This window comes from Argiope bruennichi, chromosome 11 (assembly GCF_947563725.1).
Source record: "Argiope bruennichi chromosome 11, qqArgBrue1.1, whole genome shotgun sequence".
NCBI lineage: Eukaryota > Metazoa > Arthropoda > Arachnida > Araneae > Araneidae > Argiope > Argiope bruennichi.
The window spans coordinates 86,731,470-86,755,359 of NC_079161.1; the positions used below are offsets into that span (position 1 = coordinate 86,731,470).

The 23,890-nt window shown below is 29.2% G+C and overlaps 1 protein-coding gene across 1 annotated transcript in view; it reads left to right on the forward strand.

Annotated features, from left to right (window-relative positions):
* LOC129956719 (hemicentin-1-like) overlaps positions 1–23,890 on the forward strand; it is a 224,075-nt gene that overhangs the window by 41,553 nt on the left and 158,632 nt on the right. The window contains exon 5 of the mRNA XM_056068655.1: positions 21,381–21,677. Within this exon, the coding sequence (XP_055924630.1) occupies positions 21,381–21,677 (297 nt within the window). The remainder of the gene's footprint in view (positions 1–21,380; positions 21,678–23,890) is intronic.

A 23,890-nucleotide genomic window follows, 5' to 3' on the forward strand; every position in this document is an offset into this window, starting at 1 on the left:
CTTATGAATGAAGATTGATTTGAATTCGTAAAAGTTGAATTCCCACTTTAAATATGTGCAAAAAATAAAATAAAAAATAATTAATAAAATATATTATAAAAAGAAACTTTAAAATAATCTTTTCATAGTTTAAATATACGCGTGCAAAAAATTTATACTATTCAAAACCAAACCACAAAGGTATTAATTAGAGAGCTGAATGAAAAAACTAGTAACTATCATAACTTATTTTTCAGAGCTTTGTTGTAATTTTTCAAAGAAAGGAAAAAATCTTCAAAAAAAAAAATTCGCAGAATAATTTGAAGAGAAAAACCACGGGAAATATTTTCAGTTCATTTTTTTTCAATAAATTAAATAAGAAATATTAAAGTAAGCAGAAAAATTCCAGTACTAAATATGAAAAAATAATGTATTTCTACTTTTTAAATTAAAAATAACAAAAAAGAAGAAAATATGGAATTATTTACTTTGAAAAAAAATGAAATCGAAGTGTGCTATTTAATAGAAATAATTTGCAATAAAAAATATTTTAAATAATTATGTTAGGGATGAATTTTTAGAGGTTTAAATCATTACTTATATCTATAAAAAAGATGTTATTTTTAAAAAATCGAATTTAAATTTATAGTTATCAGCTTTAGGATTAAAATATTGAAATAATCTAATATGAATGTTCACAGAAAGTTCTAAATAAGACAAAGTGGTTTTGGAAGGCTCTATCTATAAGCCACTTGTCATGCCAGAGAACGCTTTAAATAGCATTGGCGTACAATAGTTACGAAATATTAACATTTGGCGAGAATATAGCATTTTTACTGAATCTTTTGAGTCCTCCTTGGAAGGTTATTTGGCTATTATTCCCTCACACATGGTTAATAGTCCGAAAATCAAATTTGTGTTTTAGCCAATTGGAATAAAAATTTGACATGAAACTACAATTGTAGTCTCAAAATCTCATGCCAAATTTGCTATATTTAAATCATTGCGACTTTTCAAGATTACATGTCTATCAAGATTTGAAAGTACAGACTGATAAATGCTAAATCTCTTGTTGGATTTGGCTAAAAATTTGAAAGGTGTCTAAAGTATAGATGTTAATTCTATGTACTGAATCTTATCTATGGATGCAAGAAAATCCATCTTAAGAAGATGGATTGTCTTGTACAGTGCTAACACTAAAGGGACAGTCGAACAGATACTGATTAAATCATCAGATTTCTACCTCAAGATTTCTACCTATCAGATTCTATTCTATTCGATGAGATTTCTACCCATCAGATTCTATTCTATTCTATTCTATCAGATTCTATTCTATTCTATTCTATCAGATTTCTACCTATCAGATTCTATTCTATCAGATTTCTACCTATCAGATTCTATTCTATTCTATTCTATCAGATTTCTACCTATCAGATTCTATTCTATTCTATTCTATCAGATTTCTACCTATCAGATTCTATTCTATTCTATTCTATCAGATTTCTACCTATCAGATTCTATTCTATTCTATTCTATCGGATTTCTACCTATCAGATTCTATTCTATTCTATTCTATCAGATTTCTACCTATCAGATTCTATTCTATTCTATTCTATCAGATTTCTACCTATCAGATTCTATTCTATTCTATTCTATCAGATTTCTACCTATCAGATTTTTACCTCAGATTTCTACCTAGGTCGCCCAATATTGCTTAGACCGAAAGAAAAATTTACTTTTCAATCACCGATACAAAGATTTGGACCTTGGATAGACCAAGGAGAGATAGAAATATCACCATACCATAATTTATAAATGAAAACTAATAGAATCAATGCCATGTTCCTAAAATATAAAACATATCACATTTGCTAGTAGATCGTGGTTTTCAATTATACTAAGATTGTGGGCAATATTAATATAATTTTCTTAGCTCTCAAGATTCATTTAATAACATGAATTGTCTTGGAGAATGCTTACATTAAAGCGGCAGTCGAATAGAGACTGACTGAATGATCAGATTTCTATATGCTACCTACGTAAGCTCCGACCAAAAAGAAGAATCTACTTTTATTAAATTTTAATCATTGATGCATAGATTTGACTACAATAAGGATAAATCGAAACATAACCATTTAATAATTTTTAATTGAAAAGGGATTGAATGAATGTCCTGTTTCTAAAATATGTAGCATATAAAATTTGTGATAGGACTGTGATTTTCCACTAAACTAAAGTGGGCAATATTAATATATTTTCCTTGAGCTCTCAAGACACGTTTAATAAGATGGGTTTACTTGAAGTGGGCCAACCCTAAAGCGAGAGTCGAATAGAGACATACTAAATGATCAGTTTTCTATTTCAGGTGATACCTAGATGGCCCATTACTACTTCAGCCAAAATAAGAATCTACTTTTGAATCATTGATGCATAGATTTGGCCAGACCAAGGGGAAATAAAAACATAATCATACCATAATTTATAGATGAAAACTAATAGAACCAATACCGTGTCTCTAAATTATGAAATATATCACATTTGCTGTAAGATTATGATTTTCCCATACTAAGAATGTTGGCAATGTAATATAGTTATCTTTAATCCTCAAGAGTCATTTAATAAGAAGGATTATCTTGGATAGTACTAACACTAAAGCCACAGTCGAATAGAGACTAAGTAGTCGCCACACCACCACAGTCGAATAGAGATCGGATTTCTACTTCAGGTGCTCTCTGGGTCAGCCTAAATGCTTCGACAAAAAGAAGGATTTTTTTTTTCTTATTCGACCTTTATCACTATTGAATATATTTGGCTAGATCAAGTAGACATAGAAAAATTATCATATCATAATTTATAATTCAAAACTGCTAGAATAAAAGTCAGGTTTTCAAAATACATCATATGCATTAGGAGATTGTGATTTCTAACTAAACCGAGAAAATTTGCAATACAGCTTTCCTTATTTTACAAAGCTGTCTCAAGATCAAAATACAGCATCTTAATTTAATAAAACTTTCTTTAAAAGGCCTTCCTACACATCCGTGCATTCCACCTAAGCTTTTAAACCTCCACTCCCTTAAATGACGATCGTCTGAAAGTAATAAATTTATTATCACGCGCCACTTTCTTCTTTATTTCTTCCGGAAAATTTACTCTTAAATTTGAGATCAGGATGACCTTCTTTGACCTTCAATTTCCAGAAGCTGAAGAAGAAGAGGTCTTCTCAACCTTATTCCATTAAGAATTTGAGAGAGAAAGAGAGAGAGAGAGTCGAAGATTGTTTTCGGTTCAGTGAAAATAGAATTTGCATAAATCGCGAACAGAACACTCGTCATCCAAAGGTCCCTTGCTTGTTTTACGAAGCACTTCGCTTTCGAATAATTAAAAGTTCCACCAAGTTCTTTCTTTGAAGCAGCCTTTTACACGAAGTTTTGCTTGGAAAGCGAAGTTTTGATAGCGGAAATTGGGGGTAAAATTTTGTTCGTCAGCGTGCATTGGAGGTTCTAGCGTGACATCAAAGCTTCCGTGATATGCATTTAGATAGCTTTAATAAATATTTTTTATTTATTTCAGAATGAAATTTTTAGTAAGTGTTTAGGTTCTAATAGTTTACGATGGAGATTTTTATTTAAACTATTAACTGGAGCCCTTAATTGATGTGCTCGAATGCAGGTTGCCAAGATTTATTTGTCTTATTGCAAACTAATGTAAACTAATAATTAAGAATAATAGCATTTCTCAAATGCTGCATATAACTAATATGCCTCATAAAGCTTTATTTCGCAAAATTTCTATTTCTCAGAATCCGACAGATGGCGCTATGTGTGGATTGATGTCGATTTAATGAGAAAATTTCTTCTAATAGTCAATTCCTATTATTTTAGAAATTAAGTTCCTTAGAATTTTTTCACGAAGTGTTATTCGAAGATTGCATCTATCAAATATATTGCAGTAATTTTTCAGGATTTAAAGCAGACTATGAAAATTGATGCACAAGTCATAACTCCTGAAGTGCTTTCATGGTGTGCAAATAAATAACGCTTGAACAAATTATGCACATTCAAAGAATCTCGCAATTGCAAACTATGACAATTGACTATGGTTATTCAAGGGAGCTCCTAAAGTTGATAAATTTTGAGGTTTACTAACTTTAAAAGTTCTAGTGTAAGAAATTAAAGAAATTTTATTTATATGATAATAATTTTTTGTTTCAGAAAATAATTTTTCAATTAGTCCAATATTTCTCGGATAACTTGTATTACCATGTCTCATATTTTTATTGTAAGACCAACATTTATGCAATATTTAAAAATATATAAAATTTTTGTATTCTAAAACGATTTTTTTAATTGAAATGATAATGGCATCAAAGTTTTTGTCCTATGCATTTAGATAGCTTTAATAAATAATTTTCATTTATGCAGAATGAAATTTTTACATAGTGTTTAGATTCTAATAGTTTACGATGACGATCTATTTTCAAAACTTAATTGATATGCTAGAATGATTGATATAATTGTTTTCCAGAATTAAACGCAGAACTAAATGCATCAAAGTTTTTGTTCTATGCATTTAGATAGCTTTAATAAATAATTTTCATTTATGCAGAATGAAATTTTTACATAGTGTTTAGATTCTAATAGTTTACGATGACGATCTATTTTCAAAACTTAATTGATATGCTAGAATGATTGATATAATTGTTTTCCAGAATTAAACGCAGAACTAAATGCATCAAAGTTTTTGTTCTATGCATTTAGATAGCTTTAATAAAAAATTTTCATTTATGCAGAATGAAATTTTTACATAGTGTTTAGATTCTAATAGTTTACGATGACGATCTATTTTCAAAACTTAATTGATATGCTAGAATGATTGATATAATTGTTTTCCAGAATTAAACGTAGGGTATCAAGAATTATTTGCCTTATTACAAATACATGTAAACTAATAATAAGAAATAATAGCATTTCTTCGATGCCACATATTTCTAACATTGCTCATAAAGTTTTATTTCGCAAAATTATTATTTTTCGGAATCCAATAGACGGCGCTATATGTTGCTTAGTGATGATTTAATGAGAAAATTTTTCTTAATAGTGAAATCATATGATTTTTAAAAATAAAGTTTTTTAAAATTTTTTTCATGAAACGTTATTCAAAGATTGAGTTTATCAAATGCTTTGTAGTAGTTTTGCAGAATTTAAAGCAGACTTTTGGAACTGATATTCAATCTCTAACTCCTTAAGCAATTCCAAATGCATGAATAACGATTTGAAAAACTGTACACATTCAAAGGATTTCACAATTCAAACTATGATAAACTATAGATCCCAAAAGAGTTGCTAAAGTTAATAAATTTGAAAATTTATTATCTTTAAGAATTCTAGAGTGAGAAATTAAAGATATTCTATTTATAATTTTTGTTTTAGGAAATAATTTTTCAATTTCTTTAACATTTCCTGGATAACTTGTATTTTCATGACTGATATTTTTATTGTCAGATCAACTTTTATATAATATTTAAGAATATATAAAATTGTTTCATGTCCTGAAACGATTTTTAATTGAAATGATAATATTTCAGTTGAACCAGACAATTTTTAAATCATCTGCATTGATTAAATAAACTTTAGAATTTTTTTTAAACCAATAAAAAATCTTTGTTAAATAAATCTTAAAAAATAAAACTGAAATATCAAAAAATAAAGATGTAGATGTTGAATGTCTCATCGTCGACCAGCAACAAATATCTATAAATCTCCTTATTTCAAAATTGTCTGCAACATTAAAATATTTTTTTTTTGGAAAACTAATAAATATTTAAGGTAGAAAACTAAATAGAAATAAAATGCATATTACTGAAAATGTAAAAGTTTGAATTTATCATTAAATGTTTGAATTTATCATTACTTCATTAGTAATTAATTGAATATTTAATTAACTTTTGACTTTGAAGAATAGTCATTATTTATCTCTTCTTTATTAATAAATGTGTGAAGTTTTATTGAATTCTGCTCAGCTGTTAAAACCGAGATGTGGATGCATGTATGGAACTTGCATATAGTAACGATAATTCTTAATTTCGTTTAAATCTTAAATATTGCAATAATTTTTATTTTAAATTGCCCAATATTGCTTTGTTCTTGTATTTTCTCTGTTTTTGTGAAAAATATCCCACATTTTATTCATTTACTTCTAACACTCGCTCTAAATATTGGTGCGTTTGGAACTAATGACGCTCCGGCCGAACGAATAAAAATCCCTAGTGCCTAAGTATTCTTTTGAAAGATACCTAAGATTCCCTTTCCTAAGTCTACACATATCAAAGAAATTTCTATAAGAATCTATCAGTAAAATCACTAAACGGAAAAAATCTCTTCAACGTCGCTCTTAAATCCCACCTTTCAAACAGATATATACAAACAGACGTGTTCTTCTTTTATCCCCGTGTAGAAATTTTTGCCCTCCCATGGAAAAATAAAATTGAAGTTTGTTAAAAAAATTTTCTTCCTTTTGGTCATGTATTTGCAAAATTTATGCTACACACACACGAACGAACGCACGCACACACACAAACGCGTGCGCGAGCACACATCCAAGCATATATCTAGGTCTAATGACTTTATTTTATCAAAATAGGGTTTCAAAAATTCTGAATACAAATGCTTATCTTATGTAAAGATAAAATTGCAAATACGCAAACTTTAACAAAGTGTGGACTTTTTCCGAAGAATATAGTTTCGGAAAATTTTCGGTGGCTGTATGGGGAGATGTTCAAAATGTCAGTAATGGATAAAGGCATTTTATTCTACGCGGAAACGCGAAATACAAGTAACAAAATACAAAAGAGGTAACACGAAAAAGCATTACTAGAAATCAACAACACACAAGCAGAAAATAGTCATTAAATAATTACAACGGTAAAAATTGCACCAAAGGTTCATCAACACTTTACTGAAAGAATTCTTTCTACTACTCATTTCTCCCGAATTGATTAACCTCTCTTGTCTGTGCGTATCTGCTTTTATAGCTCCCACGATGAGGCATAGAATGTTCTAAAACAAACATAAGAGCATGATTTCTAATGGAAATATAGCTAAGAATCGCAAATATTAGAGAATAACCATCTTTGACTTCCATCGCTTTTTTTTCGCTAAGCCCGAGGATCCCAGATTCCACTCAGGATTTGTTGGAGCTATATGTAACTAATAACTGCACGGTGAAACAATGTTACAAATTCGTACCATTATTTACATTTTCCAGTTTCGTTCTTTCATAGTAGTATACATTCTTCTTATTATTATTCAGCATTAAAACTTGAATTGATTTATTTTGTTCAATTAAAAGTGACATAACTTTAGCAGAAGGTATTTGTCCATATTAAATTGCTTGTATCGAATGGAATGTTCAGTAACTCAATAAATATTGCAATGCTAATACAGTATTTTGTAAATTACCTAATCTATCTTTCCATATTGCCTTAAAGATGTTGATTATATTACGAATTCCCCGAATTAACACAGAATAGAATCAATTTACCGTCAGTATCCAATTGAGAGTGTATTCTAATTTGGATTTTAGCATAAAAGGAGAAAAATGATACTGCTTCTAATTAAGCATATCTTAGTTTATTAAATAAGAATTGCATTTGTATATAAATCTAATTCAAAAGTAACCATCGTTAGAATGTTTCTAATTACGTCAGCTTTGATATTTTCCGTAAGAGTAAATAAAATAATATTTCTGATTCTAATCATCTAGTTTATTTTACACTTCCAAAAATAGTTCAAAGAATTACGTTTCTAATAGGTATTTATTTATAATGAAACTCCCTTGATAGGAATATTTATTATATTTCAGATATTTCCAAAATTACTTACAGTGCCAGCATTGTTGTAATTCTTTACAAAATTCCGGATCCTTAAAGCATTTTTTACGTTTACGTTTGTTTTCGTTCGTTATTCGTTGCGTTTCTTTTCATTTAAAGCTAAAATAAATTTATTCCATGATTTTAATCTTTTACTATGCGCAATATATAAAGTTATTATATTTTAATCGTCGAAAAATATGACCTATAGATTTGATGAATTTCCATGTGAGCATTAAAGGAAAAACAAATATATATTTCATTACATTTGTCTGTTCGTACGCATGGGAATACGATACTAAAAAATGCAGCAAAGTAGTTGAATAAAGACTGATATGTTGTTTTTAAGGAAATTTGATGAATAAAGACTGATATGTTTTTAAAGGAATTGGATGAATAAAGATTGATATGTGGTTTTTAATGAAATTTGAACAATAAAGACAGATATGTTTTTAATGAAATTTGATGAATAAAGACAGATGTGTTGCTTCTAATGAAATCTGGTGAATAAAGACTGATATGCTTTTTTTAATGAAATTTGATGAATAAAGACTGATACATTGTTTTTAATGAAATTTGATGAATAAAGACTGATACATTGTTTTTAATAAATTTGATAAATACAGACTGATATGTTATTTTTAATAAAATTTGATAAATAAAGACTGATATGCTTTTTTCAATGAAATTTGATGAATAACAACTAATATATTATTTTTAATCACATTTTATTTAAAACAGTTTGATTAAATCTAAAAAACAGTTTGATCAAATCTATCAAAAATTTGATTTAAATACATGAAGGAGTATCCTACCATTCGTTCATCTATACTTTTATTTGTATTAATAAAAATTGAAATTCCTATCGTAATAGATGAACAATGTTATTGTATTTGAATTCTACATAAAACTTTTAAATATTATTAAGCTTTGAACTAAACTAATAATGTCGTATTTCAAAATGTGTTCTTCGGTACGTATATATGTAGACACGAATCTGATAGCAAATAAAGCAGCAAAATTGAATGAAGACTGATAATATTCTTTTTAATTAAATCTGATCAGCATCAAAAATTTAATCAAATACATCAAATAATATATTTTCCAAGCAGATTCCCTATCTCTATATATGTAAGCAATAGTTAATGACTAAAATAAGATAGAAAAATTAGGTTTTTGAAAGTGGTATTTATATCAAAATTGCAAATACATATTAAATTTTGGATTAAATTATGTGTAAATGGCATTATTCCAAAAAAAATATATTCATCCATTTTTATTATGTGGCGAACTTAAACACAAAGCACCTTATAATATAGAAATCTACAGTAAAATTTAGGGGGAAAACTACTGACTTCTTACTTTCTCGTAAATGAAGTATACAATAAGAAAATATTGTGATTGCCAAAAAGTTCGACTTTGAGATTTTGATAAATCTTCTCGGTTCAGATGACTCTGAATCTGAATATGACCTTTTGGAATGATGCCTACCTGTCTATCTGCGAATTCAATAATTAAAAAAAAAGATTTACGAATAGACACATGAAATGTGGTAAGAGTTATTTACAGTAAATTCGTAAATTTCTCTCAAATTTTGAATGAAATACATTCAGAAAAAGTCGGTGTGTCTGGCAATGAAAATACAAATGATAACTACAAAACATAGAGTTGGATAGATAAAAATTGGGGCATAGATTTCATACCTAAAATATAGATTTGGAACCAAAATCATCAAATCGAACGTCTATCAACCTGCAGTTTCGTATGCATATAAGCGCGAAAATTTAAAAAAAGAAATATCTTAGATAAATAAAATTTGTAACATTATACTGTTACTAAATTTGTAGTTTTGAGTCAAATTTTAGTTTCAAACAGTTTGAAAAGAGGGTGTTAAAATGCACATCCTATTTTCTTTACTATACCATGAAGTACATAATTCCCATGTGCGAGACACCTAAGCTAAAGATTTGAGCATTTTTATGGATCTACCTAATGTTGTTTACAATGCGTATAGAAGGAGATGGTCAACTCATATATTAGAGAATATTCGAGAAAGATTCTGGGGGATTGATTTACCACTGATTTACATTATTATATACTTTTCTTTAGAGATTCCATTTCGTTAGTGTCACCTATAATTTATATATATGCATTATATTTCATTATACTATAAAGACAAAACCAAAAATATAATGTTTCATATATAACAATTCTATTCCGTTAAAATCGCAGACGAATTTCAAATTTCTTTTCAGAATACATGCTTTTCACTACACACAATATATGTGTGTGTGTGTGTGTGTGTCTCTCTCTCTCTCTCTCTCTCTCTCTCTCTCTCTGTGTGTGTGTGCGTGTAACATTATTTTGGTTGAAGCAGAATGCAGGTTCGAAGACGTTGAAGAGACGTGCTATATTTTTAAAGTAATTTTAATATCCGTTTCGTGAAAGCAAAATTATTTACAAGCAGAGACGCGGACAAGGCACGTTCGCCACAGTGCGACACAAAAGCAGAAGTAAGAAAAAGCGTGAAACAAATGATCACTTAGGATTTCCGGCCACGTGCCGATGGAATACATGTGTTGACCTTTGACAAGGGCAACGGAAGTATCACTTTCATTTGATACGTAGTATTGATGCCGCATTATTTTTACAAAAGAATTAATTTAGCCGAAAGTGGAATTAGATCAGGAAATAAGAGAATATTTTAATATTTACTATGGCCTAAATTAAGATAAAGTTTTGGAAATTAATTTGGATTAAATTAAGTGTTTAAAATATCATTACAAATATATATATATATATATATATATATATATATATATATATATATATATATATATATATATATATATATATATATATATATTTATACATAGAGAGAGAAAGAGAGAGAGAGAATGAAACTAAACAGGTGCACAAAATATATTTTTGGCAGCTAGTGGTGCACGTAAAATTCCAAAATCCCCAACTGGGGATGGGTTTAATTAAACTTAATATAAATGTTAACAATTAAAAAAACTACAGACGAATTTGAAATTTGTTTGCTTGTTGTGAAAAAAATGAAGCACAGAATACTTACTTTCTATAAAATATTTCTATTAAAATATAGATTGAAACTAAACAGACGGGCGTATGAAATATATTTTTGGCGCCGAGTGATGTACTTAAAATTTCAAAATCCCCACATGGGGATCGTGGCAGCTAATGGGTTAGTTAATCTTATAATATAAATTTTACAATCAAACGATTTGCAGATGATTTTCAAATTTCTTTGCTTTTGGTAAAAAAACAAAACCCATAACACTTCTACTACTCAGAAATATTGTCTAATATATGTAGAACGAAACTAAACAGTCAGCCACACGAAATGTATCTTTGGCGCCCAGTGGTGTACGTAAAATTCCAAAATCCTCAAATAGGGATCATGGCAGCTAATGGGTTAATTAAACTTGTGATATAAATGTCAGCAATTCAAGAAACTACATCTTTTTCCATTTGGCATCTAAAATCCTTTTTTATCGTTGTGAAACTTTAAAGATCGCTGAAGTATCCTTAAACGTATTGAATTTCTAACAACAGTCGTCTACAGCCCTCGAACATCTCATAACAGAATGCCCGTCTCTCTAATTATCCATATACTAAGCCAGAATCCTCTCCTTGGAACAACAATTCACAGAATGGCAAAGCCAGGAAATTAGCTGGATATCGCCATTATTACACTCTCGCCAACTCAGTTCGCCTTAATCACTCTCGGATATTGTGTACTCTTTGATCCTAATGAATCACTGCTCCGCATTAAAGCCGTTTCATTACCCCTCTAAGAGAGAAATTCAAGAAGCATTCTACCTTCGCTACTTGGGGAAATCAAATCCGTGACAACATCCATGACAGTCCGGATTGCATTATATTCAATATTGCGCTGAGTCAATGGTCGTTGGACGAGATGATGTTTGATGTTCTGGCAGATTAATTAAAAGATACCTTTCAAAGGTCACTTTCTCAATGTAAGGTCTTCAGTTGACGTAATAGAGATGAAGTAATGATGTCCATTGTCCGTGTACACTGAATTGCTCATATTATGTAAGCCGATGTGGTAACTAGATTTCTTTGTAAAGATTGATTTCGTAAATTACATGGTTTATATTATTGGTGGCGGATTTTATATAATTATTCGTTAAAGGATGGTCGTTATTTTCCTTACAAATACAAAACACATCAAAATAATATTTTTTCGATTTTATATATTTTTCAGGTTTATTTTTAAAATTACATTATTTATAGCAGATTTTATGCAATTACTCATTGAAGGGTGATCGTTATTTTTCATTCAAATATAAAACGCAACAAAATACGATTATTGTTTCTATATTTTCCAGATTTGTTTCGTAAATTACAAGATTTAAATTATTAGTGGCAGATTTGATATAAATATCCATTAAAGGATGATCGTTCGATTATTATTTCTATATTTTCCAGATTTGTTTCGTAAATTACAAGATTTAAATTATTGGTGGCAGATTTGATATAAATATCCATTAAAGCATGATCGTTCGATTATTATTTCTATATTTTCCAGATTTGTTTCGTAAATTACAAGATTTAAGTTATTGTTGGCAGATTTCATATAAATACGCATTAAAGGATGATCATTATTTTCTGTCCAAATACAAAACACATCAAAATAAGGTTATGTTTCTATATTTTTCTGATTTATTTCGTAAGTTACATTATCTATGTTATTTGTAGCAGATTTTATATAATTACTTACCGAAGTGTGATCGTTATTTTGTTTAACATTAATTCAATAAATTTGAAATTCAGTTACACTGAAATATATTTAATACAATGGCTCAATTTTTATTTTTTCGGACCCATTTAATCATGAAAATAACATTTTTTTTATTATTATTTTTCCTATCCTTTTTTTTTCAGAAAAAGAAGAAATAAAGAAATATATAAATTCAATTTTTTTTTCTCAAAATGCGCAAAAATATTTTTAAAAAACTGCAATTCTTGTTCACATGTATCACGTTTTGCTTTATTTACGCAGCTTGTAAAAAACAAAAAAGAGGAAGAAGACGGAGAAAAAAATTGTGCCAAACGATTTTTAATAATAAATGGCATAAATGCAAAATAGACGGTAAATAAGAAATGAGGCAATCAAAATTTGGAGAAATGTAAATAATTTAGGAAACATTAAAAGCAATTTTACTTTTCCAAGTCAGAATCTTTATTTAAGAATGATATTTAATACTTCATATAACCTGTAATCCAAGAGGCCTTATAGAAAAATATTTTAATTTTTAATTTCCACATCTAAATGACATTTGAAATCTTTATAATTGTTTGATGTTTATTGTTATTTCTGCGAGTTCGCAAATTGTACAGACTAAGTCTATGGCAAAGGATACCGACGTGCTCTGATTGGTTTAAGCCTTGGCATCTTTTTGGCACTGTTTTGCACTCATAATAGTGTAGTTTTCGCTTATTTGGCTCAAACATTGTACCTTTAATTAGTTTTATGGAAGATACGAGTGAATATCAACACGATCTAATTTTTATTAATATAATTGTTTTCTCTAAATATTACTAGTAATACTACTAATACTAATTAATAATCATAATAATAAATATTACTAATAATACTAGTAATACAGGTAATTAATGTTGTTTATGCTCAGAAGTATAAAAACTAGATGAAAGTAATTACTAAACATATGATGCAGCAATTAGATAATTCTTTTTTTTCTATGATTTTCGTGCCTTTATTAGATAATTTATGCAGTCATTGAAACTTGTTGCTGAACGTTTGTTACTTTCCCATCAACTGCATATGGGGAGATGATCACTTAATGCCCAAAACGTATAAATATGTAAGCTTTAACGGAATATGTGATTTCGTAGCTAATTTTTTTAGTTATATCAAAATAATATTAAGAAGAAACACACATAAAAATAGTTTTAATAAATTGTAATTTTTATATTTCCTGAATTTAGGTTTCAGGATTTAATCTTTTCTGCTGTATATGTGTTCCAGATTAATATTACATGTGAACCGTAAGAAATAGGGGCGGGGGATAAATTCACATATTTTATTTATTTTTATATAAAAAAAAATTTTCGGTATGGCATCTTTTTGGCGAAACATTGCCAAAAAGATGCCAAGGCTTAAACCAATCAGAGCACGTCGGTATCCTTTGCCATAGACTTAGTCTGTACAATTTGCGAACTCGCGTTATTTCTTACAAGAGAAAATAATTCATATTTATCACACGTGTGCTTAATAAACTCTTAATCACTCTTAATAAAAATATATTTTTCAAATTAAAATTTCTTCTAATTTTTTCAATTATAATAATCAATTGTCAGTCTTTGACAAAAACACGTTTATCATAAAATTGTGAATTAGGAAATTATTGGTTATTTTTAGAGTATTTCAACTGGTGGGCGTTTTCTCCGATATATATTCACAGCTTGAATTATATTACAGTAGCTCAGCCTATTGTATTCGGTTATTGTGTAGGTTTTATTAATAAAATTGTGACATTTTCTAGGACTTCATGAAAGCAATTCTATTTTCCTATTTTCTAGGAATATATTTTAAGATTAGTTTTGCTTTTTTTAAAACATTTTTTTTTTAATTTCCCAATTACTAAACTTCTTTACTTGTCTTTTCTTCAATAAAAGAATCCATACACAAAGATTTTATATTAAATCTCGATTGACATTATACTAGAATTTATACTAAATCATATATGTGTTGTTGATTTAATTATATTTGTTTAGAATATTAATTTTTATGCATAATGCTTTATGTATGGGCTATGTAATATTTGTGTCATAGTATGAATTGTTTTTTCTTTTATTTTCCCATGAAAGATTTATACAAAAAGAATGGAATATAATAGTTAAAAAAAAACAAAAAAAACGTAATTTTTATGAATTTCCATATAGAGCATTCACAAACATCTTCGGAATTATATATATACTAGCCGGCTTTGGCGACCAGCCGGTTCACCAATCTTAATGCTCGTTAAAATTTTAATTATTAAATATTTTATATAACTCCTATTTTAATAGCTTCTTCATCAAAATATTTTAAAGCTACAAATTTTGATAGTCATATAATTCATTCATAATATTATAAAGGCCTTCAACCATAACGTAATATGTATCTCTCTAATTTTCTTTTAACTCCCGTTGAATTTATGCTTTAAATTAAAGTGGAAATGATTAAATTGCAATTAATATAAGGAAATTTTTTACTGAAACGAAGCATTTTTTTTAAATACGAGTACTGAAAACAGAGTCACTGAGTATTTAAACTAAACCTTATGGGCACTAAAGAATATCTTTCTTAATTTATGTAATATCTCAAGAAGTTTTCTACAAAATTTTCTCAGATTCATCATGAACAGATCATTTAATTAACAATGTTTAGTTTTAAATGCCTGAAACTCTAAGAAAATAAACAGAATCGTTTAAAATAATCGGTTGAAAACAGGTTAAGCCTCCAAAACGTCCGCATCCGTTGTCAACAATCAGAACACAATGCGCATGCATGAATTTTCAATGCTAGTTATGGTAACGCAAATGCGTGAATTTTTCTACATCAGTTGGGGTAACGCTATACAGATTAGAAATTTTTTTTTATTTCCTTTATTCTGTTTTATTTTAATTCAAAAGTACTTCAGAATGAATCTGAAAAATCGATTAATTAACAATTTTTAATTTTAAATGCATCAAATATTAAGAAAATAAACAGAATCGTTTGAAATAATCGGCTGAAAACTGTTAAGCGTAGACTCATTACTGTTGGAAAAAAAAACTGAAGCCTTACTCATTTGGCGGTGGGGAAAATGAAAAGATTTTTTATCTGGAAAGTTAGATTTTAATTAATAGTTAAAATTCTAATTAAAAATTCAAAAAAATTAACCCCAGGTGCACATTTCCGACCTCCATGGATATACATGTACCAAATTTGGTAACTGTAGATCAAACCGTCTGGCCTGTAGAGCGCCAACACACACACACACACACACACACACACACACACACACACACACATTGAGCTTTATATTAGTATAGATATATCCGTCTATCAGTCTATGATCACGATAAATTAAAAATACTTTGAGTTTAGCGGAAAAATTTTGAAATATGTTCTTTGCACCAAATTTGTAGATTTCTAATGAATTTTATACGACATTCGTTCATTCATAAGGCTATTTGAATATATTCTAAGGCTTGATGTTCGAATAATTTAATTAAAAATAAAACTACAAGGAGAGTAAATACGAAAAAAAAAATTGCACATATGTGTACCATCTCTAACGCTGATCTATGTCACATTTTAAACTAAATCAATCTAGGGGTTGATCATCTGTATCTCTACAAGCATATGAATGTAATAATTAAGATATGCAATGACTTAAATACGTGAAATTTGATTTATGATATTTTGACTTTATTTATAGTTTTGTATCAAATTTTATTTTCAACCGGACGAGAAAAGTCGTCAAAATAGACATTCGATGTTCTGATGCTCGTGATTAATCGCTATAAAAATCGCCAAAGATAGCACGTTAATCAGCACTTTAGCAACAATTAGTTAACAATATAATTCCTTACTAGAAAGTATAAAATAAAATTTCGAAAGACCACTCCCTCTGAATTTTGTTTATATATATATATATATATATATATATATATATATATATATATATATATATATATATATATATATATATATATATATATTGTTACGAATCCTTGATGCGGCTTCCCAGCATAGTGGGTTCCATAGGAGATCCCAGAGCTTGGCGACAAAATAGATTATACCCGAAACATCGAGAATTTTCCCGATCCGTCCAGTAGGAACGAAGTTACACCTCGAACGTTCCTGATTGATTGAGAGGCGTCTAGAGACGTATAAAAGGAAGCACCCGCAGCTGCCGGGCAGTGGTGAACCGGTGGTGAATTGAGTCGTGGACCAGTGGAGTTGAAGAGTAGTCGGAAGCGACAGTGAAGAACTCGTCTTCCAGGGACTAGCGGAGCAGCTACGGAGTAGAGCTGCTGTGTATACTGTTGTATGCTGCACGTATCGGCTGAAGATAATCGTCTTCTGTGCTGTATATAGTTGTCGTCTTTGTGCTGTCCTGTGTGTCTTCGTGTCAATAAACGTCGTTGTTTTTATTACTCCACACCATATAACCCCCACTATCCAAACGAACCCCAAGAAATTTCGGAACTATATATATATATATATATATATATATATATATATATATATATATATATATATATATATATATATATATATATATATATATATATATATATATATATATATATATATATATATATATATAATTATATAATCTAAACAAATAAAATCCAGAGGGAGTGGTCTTTCGAAATTTTATTTTATACTTTCTAGTAAGAATTATATATGTATATATTTTTCGTACAAACTTTATCTTTCCAAAGAAATATTTATATTATTTTTAAAGCAAAGTTTCCTATATTGACTATTCTTATCTAATTACGTGTGTTATTATCCATAAAGCAATGAACCATTGAAACCAATAAAATGTCTTGTAATAAAAAACAACAGGAAAATATAATAATCAACTACAATACTAATTTAAAAATAAAAACCAATTGAATTAGATATAATTATTAGGATAATTTTAAGGTTATCTTTCAACTAAGTAAAAAGAATTTCCTTCTAAAAATATTTTTCAACTGAAAATAAATTTCCAATTAATTTTGCCTAATAATATCGAAAAATGCTAATTCCAAGTTGTGAGTACTTTTGGGACTGTGTAACTATAATTAGAATCACTTACGTGTAGAATTAGTACTCTCTAGTTATAAATAAATCAATTATTTGAAGCAATATGGGAACAATATTGGGGTAGATATATCTTCTTTCTGACCCACGATCAAGCAAAAATTACTTAATAAATAACTCCTTTTCCAAGTTTCTACACCACATCATTGGGAAGACATTTAACCAATAGAGGAATCAGCTTATGCCGTTATTGTGTATATAGCAAATATTGTTAAAATTAGGACCAGAATCCTTTATTTTTTCGAATTTCTGTTAGAGTAACTATGCTAATGTCACAAAGTTTTTAATAAAAAAAACTACAAATAAAGTGATATCCAACATTTCAATCATTCGACATGTTAAAGCGAAACAACACATATTTAAAATGTAAAATGCCATTACATTACCTATGGGTCTGTGAATTTATTTAACCTCTTATAAGGATGTTAAATTCTTTTTTAAGTAAATTTTAGGAATTCCCTGTTGATATAAGGACATAAAAGACTCTTGAAAAACTGAAACATCTCCAAGCTGTTTATGTTTTTAGAAGTAATTATTCCTTGGACTGAACGTTGATTTACTTTTCAAAAATTCTATAATTGAATACATGTGTTCAGACACGTGAACGCTTATGAAGAAATTTATACAGAATGTATCAAAACAGTGTAATATATCGAACAACTAGTTAAGACTTATTAATTTATTATTTTGTAAACAGAAACTCCCAACTCTACTTTGTTTATGAAATATCAACTATGTTGAAAAGCAAATGGAAAAAATAATGCGGTAATGCAGCTGAAATAACAGCTTTTCCCAACGGCCAGTCGAAAATAAAGTTGTTTCTGTCTTTAGAATTAATTATTCCTTGGACTGAACGTTGATTTACATTTCAAAAATTCTATAATTGAATACATGTGTTCAGACACGTCAACGCTTATGAAGAAATTTATACAGAATGTATCAAAACAGTGTAATATATCGAACAACTAGTTAAGACTGATTAATTTATTATTTTGTAAACAGAAACTCCCAACTCTGCTTTGTTTGTGAAATATCAACTATGTTGAAAAGCAAATGGAAAAAATAATGCAGTAATGCAGCTGAAATAACAGCTTTTCCCAACGGCCAATCGAAAATAAAGTTCTTTCTGTCTTTAGAATTAATTATTCCTTGGACTGAACGTTGATTTACATTTCAAAAATTCTATAATTGAATACATGTGTTCAGACACGTCAACGCTTATGAAGAAATTTATACAGAATGTATCAAAACAGTGTAATATATCGAACAACTAGTTAAGACTGATTAATTTATTATTTTGTAAACAGAAACTCCCAACTCTGCTTTGTTTGTGAAATATCAACTATGTTGAAAAGCAAATGGAAAAAATAATGCAGTAATGCAGCTGAAATAACAGCTTTTCCCAACGGCCAATCGAAAATAAAGTTCTTTCTGTCTTTAGAATTAATTATTCCTTGGACTGAACGTTGATTTACATTTCAAAAATTCTATAATTGAATCCATGTGTTCAGACACGTCAACGCTTATGAAGAAATTTATACAGAATGTATCAAAACAGTGTAATATATCGAACAACTAGTTAAGACTTATTAATTTATTATTTTGTAAACAGAAACTCCCAATTCTATTTTGTTTATGAAATATCAACTATGTTGAAAAGCAAATGGAAAAAATAATGCAGTAATGCAGCTGAAATAACAGCTTTTCCCAACGGCCAGTCGAAAATAAAGTTGTTTCTGTCTGTAGAATTAATTATTCCTTCAACTGAATGTTGTTTTAAATTTAAAAAAAAAATTGTATAATTTAATACAGTATCAGACACATAAACGATTATTGAAAAATTAATATAGAACATATCAAAAGAATGTAATATACCGAATAAAAAGCTACGACTTAATAATTCATTCTCCTCTGCTTCTATGTAAACATGCTCATATGTAATTCCTATAAACACAAGCTGCCAATTCTACTTTGTTTACGCAGTGTCAACTCTGATGAAAAGCAGATGGAAAAAGTAATGCAGTAATGCAGCTGAAATAACAGCTATTCTCAACGACCGACAGAAATAAAGTCTAACGCTTTAACACAAACAAGGTAGGAGGCTTTTAAAGCAGCTGAAAATCAAAAAGCACTGGATGTACGGTTGGGAAGAAAGCATGCTTCGGATTGCGAGAACTTTTCTTCTAAAAAAAAAATAATCGATTTCTAGTGGGAATGCACAGGTGAAAGTGGTCGAGAGTAGGGATTGGGGGGGGGGGTAGAAATTTTTGAAAAGAAGTAAGAACTCTTTAGAAAATGACCTTTACTGAGGAATGGTGGGAGGAGAGGGGAAATGCCAGGATTGCCTCGGCTGCTATTAAAAGGTTTGCGTCATTAAAGTCGTAGAAGTTACGCTTTTCTGGCGTTTAACATGAGCGGTGTGGTAATTGGGCAGCTGAGGGTAATATTCATGGCAGAAGTGCTTTTGTTTGGTTTTGTTTTTGGGAAAGTGGAAATGAAATGATTGGAGTTGAAACTGTGCGTATGAGATTTGATTTTTTTCCCTTCTTCTTTAAGTTGTTTTTGGGAAAAGTTATCATTATTTGGGAAAAATTGGATTTTACGAAAAGAAGTTATAATACCAGAAGCTAATATTGTAGTCATAATTTATTTTACTATCACTGACCAAAAATGCTGAAACTATTAGAAAAGTATGTCAGAAATTTACTTGTAAATAAAAGGGTTTTTATTTATATCTTTTTATTTTTCATTTTTTCATTTTTATTTTTTTAATTATTTTAATTATATGTTTATTTATTTATTGCTTTTATACATACAAAATACAGAAAAAAATATATTGAGTAACCGTCTAAAAATTTGAATTCGGGATTTTGAAGACACCTCCGTTTCAGACCTCCTTAAATAAAAGAAAATCACAGTTTACATTTATCTGTCTGGTTTTGTACCCGATAACGCAGAAATATTTTGAACTAGGTGGATGAAATTTACTATGCAGTCTTAATACCAAATTTAGAGATTTCTGTCAAATTTTGAATGAAATTCATTCATGCAAAGTCTTGTCATTTGTTTGCCCGAGTGAAAGTGAATACTGCCGTTACAAAAATTAAAGCTGGATAAATAAGTTTTGATACAACACGGTTTAAGCATTTAAATTACAGTTGTGTAACAAATTTTATGCCAGATCCATCAAGAGGTTGCCCATCTGTCGGTTACTACACACACGTGTAAATGTAATAACTCTCAGAGATTTAGATCAATGAAATTTGGCTTGAAGTATATTACTAAAATTCTAATTTTGTTTCATATTTTGGTTTCTATCGATCAAAAAGAGATGCCGAAAATTCACAAATTCTTTACTATGTGACTAGAACATAATGCTCATGTTCAAGCTCCAATATATATTTCAAACTTTCATGGTCACTCAGTTTTTATGGGGAAAGACGGAATTTTCGAAAAAGACCACTCCTATTGGTTAAACAAATACATATTTTATACGATACAAAACTGAGTATACGTAGAATACGTAGAGTATACGTAGAATTAAATATAGAATATAACATCCCATTGCAAACAATTATTAGAATTTCACCTTGCACTATATTAACTTTTATTCATTATGCTACGTTTACCTTTGAAAATATTATATTTTAATACCATTTATCTCTATTTTTATAGTTCCACCTGTTGAGGTCCAAATAGAAGACAAGAGGAGAGCGCTATCAGCACAAAAACCAGTGGAGTTGGTGTGCCGAGCAGGAGGCTCACGACCTCCAGCTAACATTACGTGGTTCATTGGCAACCAACCCCTCAAGGGCACCAAGGAGAAAATATCCTCAGAAGGCAACATCACAACAGGGAGACTCATCTTCATCCCAACCATAGAGGACAGGGGAAAGAACATATCCTGTAGGGCAGAAAATATGTTGATTCCGGGGAGCGCCATAAAGGATGAGTGGAAAGTGGATGTCCATTGTAAGTTTATACAATTTATTGTCCTCGTTTCCAATTTCTTGTGATTATTCGTAATTGCAACATCTGTTATGTTGGATTATAACGATAGAAATGTCTTTATCCTCGCAAGCTAATGGATAGAAATGTTGTCTTTATCCTCACAAAATGGATGGAAATATTGTCTTTATCCTCACAAAATGGATGGAAATATTGTCTTTATCCTCACAAGTTAATGGATGGAAATGCTGTCCTTATCTTCAATGGATATGTTGTATTTATCGTCGACAGAAATGTTGTCTTTATCCTCACAAAATGGATGGAAATATTGTCTTTATCCTCACAAGTTAATGGATGGAAATGCTGTCCTTATCTTCAATGGATATGTTGTATTTATCGTCGACGGAAATGTTGTCTTTATCCTCACAAAATGGATGGAAATATTGTCTTTATCCTCACAAGTTAATGGATGGAAATACTGTCCTTGTCCTCGATGGAAATGTTGTTTTTATCGTCGATGGAAATGTTGTCTTTATCCTCCATGGAAATATTTTCCCTATCCTCACAAGTTAACGGATGGAAATGTTGTCTTTATCCTCGCAAGTTTACGGATGGAAATGAGTCTTTGTCTTCTATGGAAATGTAATCTTTATTCTCACAAGTTAATGGATGGAAATGTTGTCTTTATCCTCGACCGAAATGTTTTCATCCTGTTTAGGTTTTTTATCTCATCTTCACAAATAGGGATGAATTAAGACTAAATTGCAAATGCAGAATTTAAAATCATAAGTTTTTTAATCACTTCATCTTTCAATATAGATATTCTGTATCATATACCATAAATGGGACGTTTAACCACTTCGCAAACGGAAGAGAAAATATTAAATTGGCGATCATAACCACTTAACAGAATTAAGTTCTGAAAATAGTTTTCATGAAATCTATAGACAAAAAGTGTCCAAATAACCAATATAAGTGTTCTATAATCACTAGTTAATATATAAAATGTCAGCTCTAGTTATGCGCCGATTGTTCATTTCTAAACCACTTAAGATAAGGAAATAGTTCAATTGACACATTTTTAATTTTTTGATCAATAATGTTACAGAAAAATTAAGAAATCTAAATCTTTATAAACAGTCCCCCGAAATCTACATTTTTATATACAATACCCCGATCATATTAAGTAAAATATTCCTGACTTCATAGCAACTGAAACAAAAAAAGTACTATTTTTTTTAAATCCAAATAAATTGGGTTATGAAGTTTTGAATATCATTATTTAAGATTAATCAACAGCCTATGGGAAATGATGTCCTGGATTGTCTTTCTCGAAGTTGCTCGTTGAAATAATTAAAAATAGTGACATTCAAAAGTCTACAACTATTGGCCGTAGAAAAATTGAAGTTTTGTTCACGGTGTTAATGCGACAAAAATATTTAACTGCATGCAATTCAAATAACTAGCTAAATTCATCGAAGCACTCGTTAAAATGATTTTAAATAATGACATTCGAAGCTGGAGCCTTATGAGTCGAAAAAGAGTGGATTTTTTTTTTTTTTTTTTTTTTTTTTTTTTTCAAAATGCTAGTGCATCGAAAATATTTTGCTAAATATGATCTAAAAAAACTGATTGAGAAAAATTTTGATTTAAAAAAGACTTTTTCGGCTATATATTTGCTAATTAAAATAAAATTTAATTTAATTTCTTGCATCATTTGAAACATTTAATTGAAAAACATTTTTTTTTGTTATAGTGGTTGAGAAATTAATTGCAGCGTCACGATTGGGATGAGTGCGCCCTGTAGATATAAAATTAAATTGAATGTAGTGTTGCTATTTCAATACGGTTCAGAACTTTGTTTTCGCATTTTGAGCTTTGGGATACCATTAGATTCAATTTAAGAGATTCCACAATCTCAGGATGAACGTAACTAAGGTGACGTCACATCCTTTTTTCCTCCAGCTAGATGCCCAATGAATTTCAAAATTAAATTTTAGAAGCGCCCCTAATCCTTTTTACTTCAGCAAGTTTTTTTTTTTTTTCAAGGTTTTGAAAATGCATGGCGAAATATATCGTCGTAAAATATTAGGCGAAACAAGTGCTCCATCTGCACACGATATTGTAGAATGTTTCCACGATTTTGTTCGATATTGCAGGACAAAAGAGTAAAACTGTCGCTGTTGCCAGTGTAACTCGAAATTGCTATTGGTCATTTTTGTATCTTTTGCTACTAA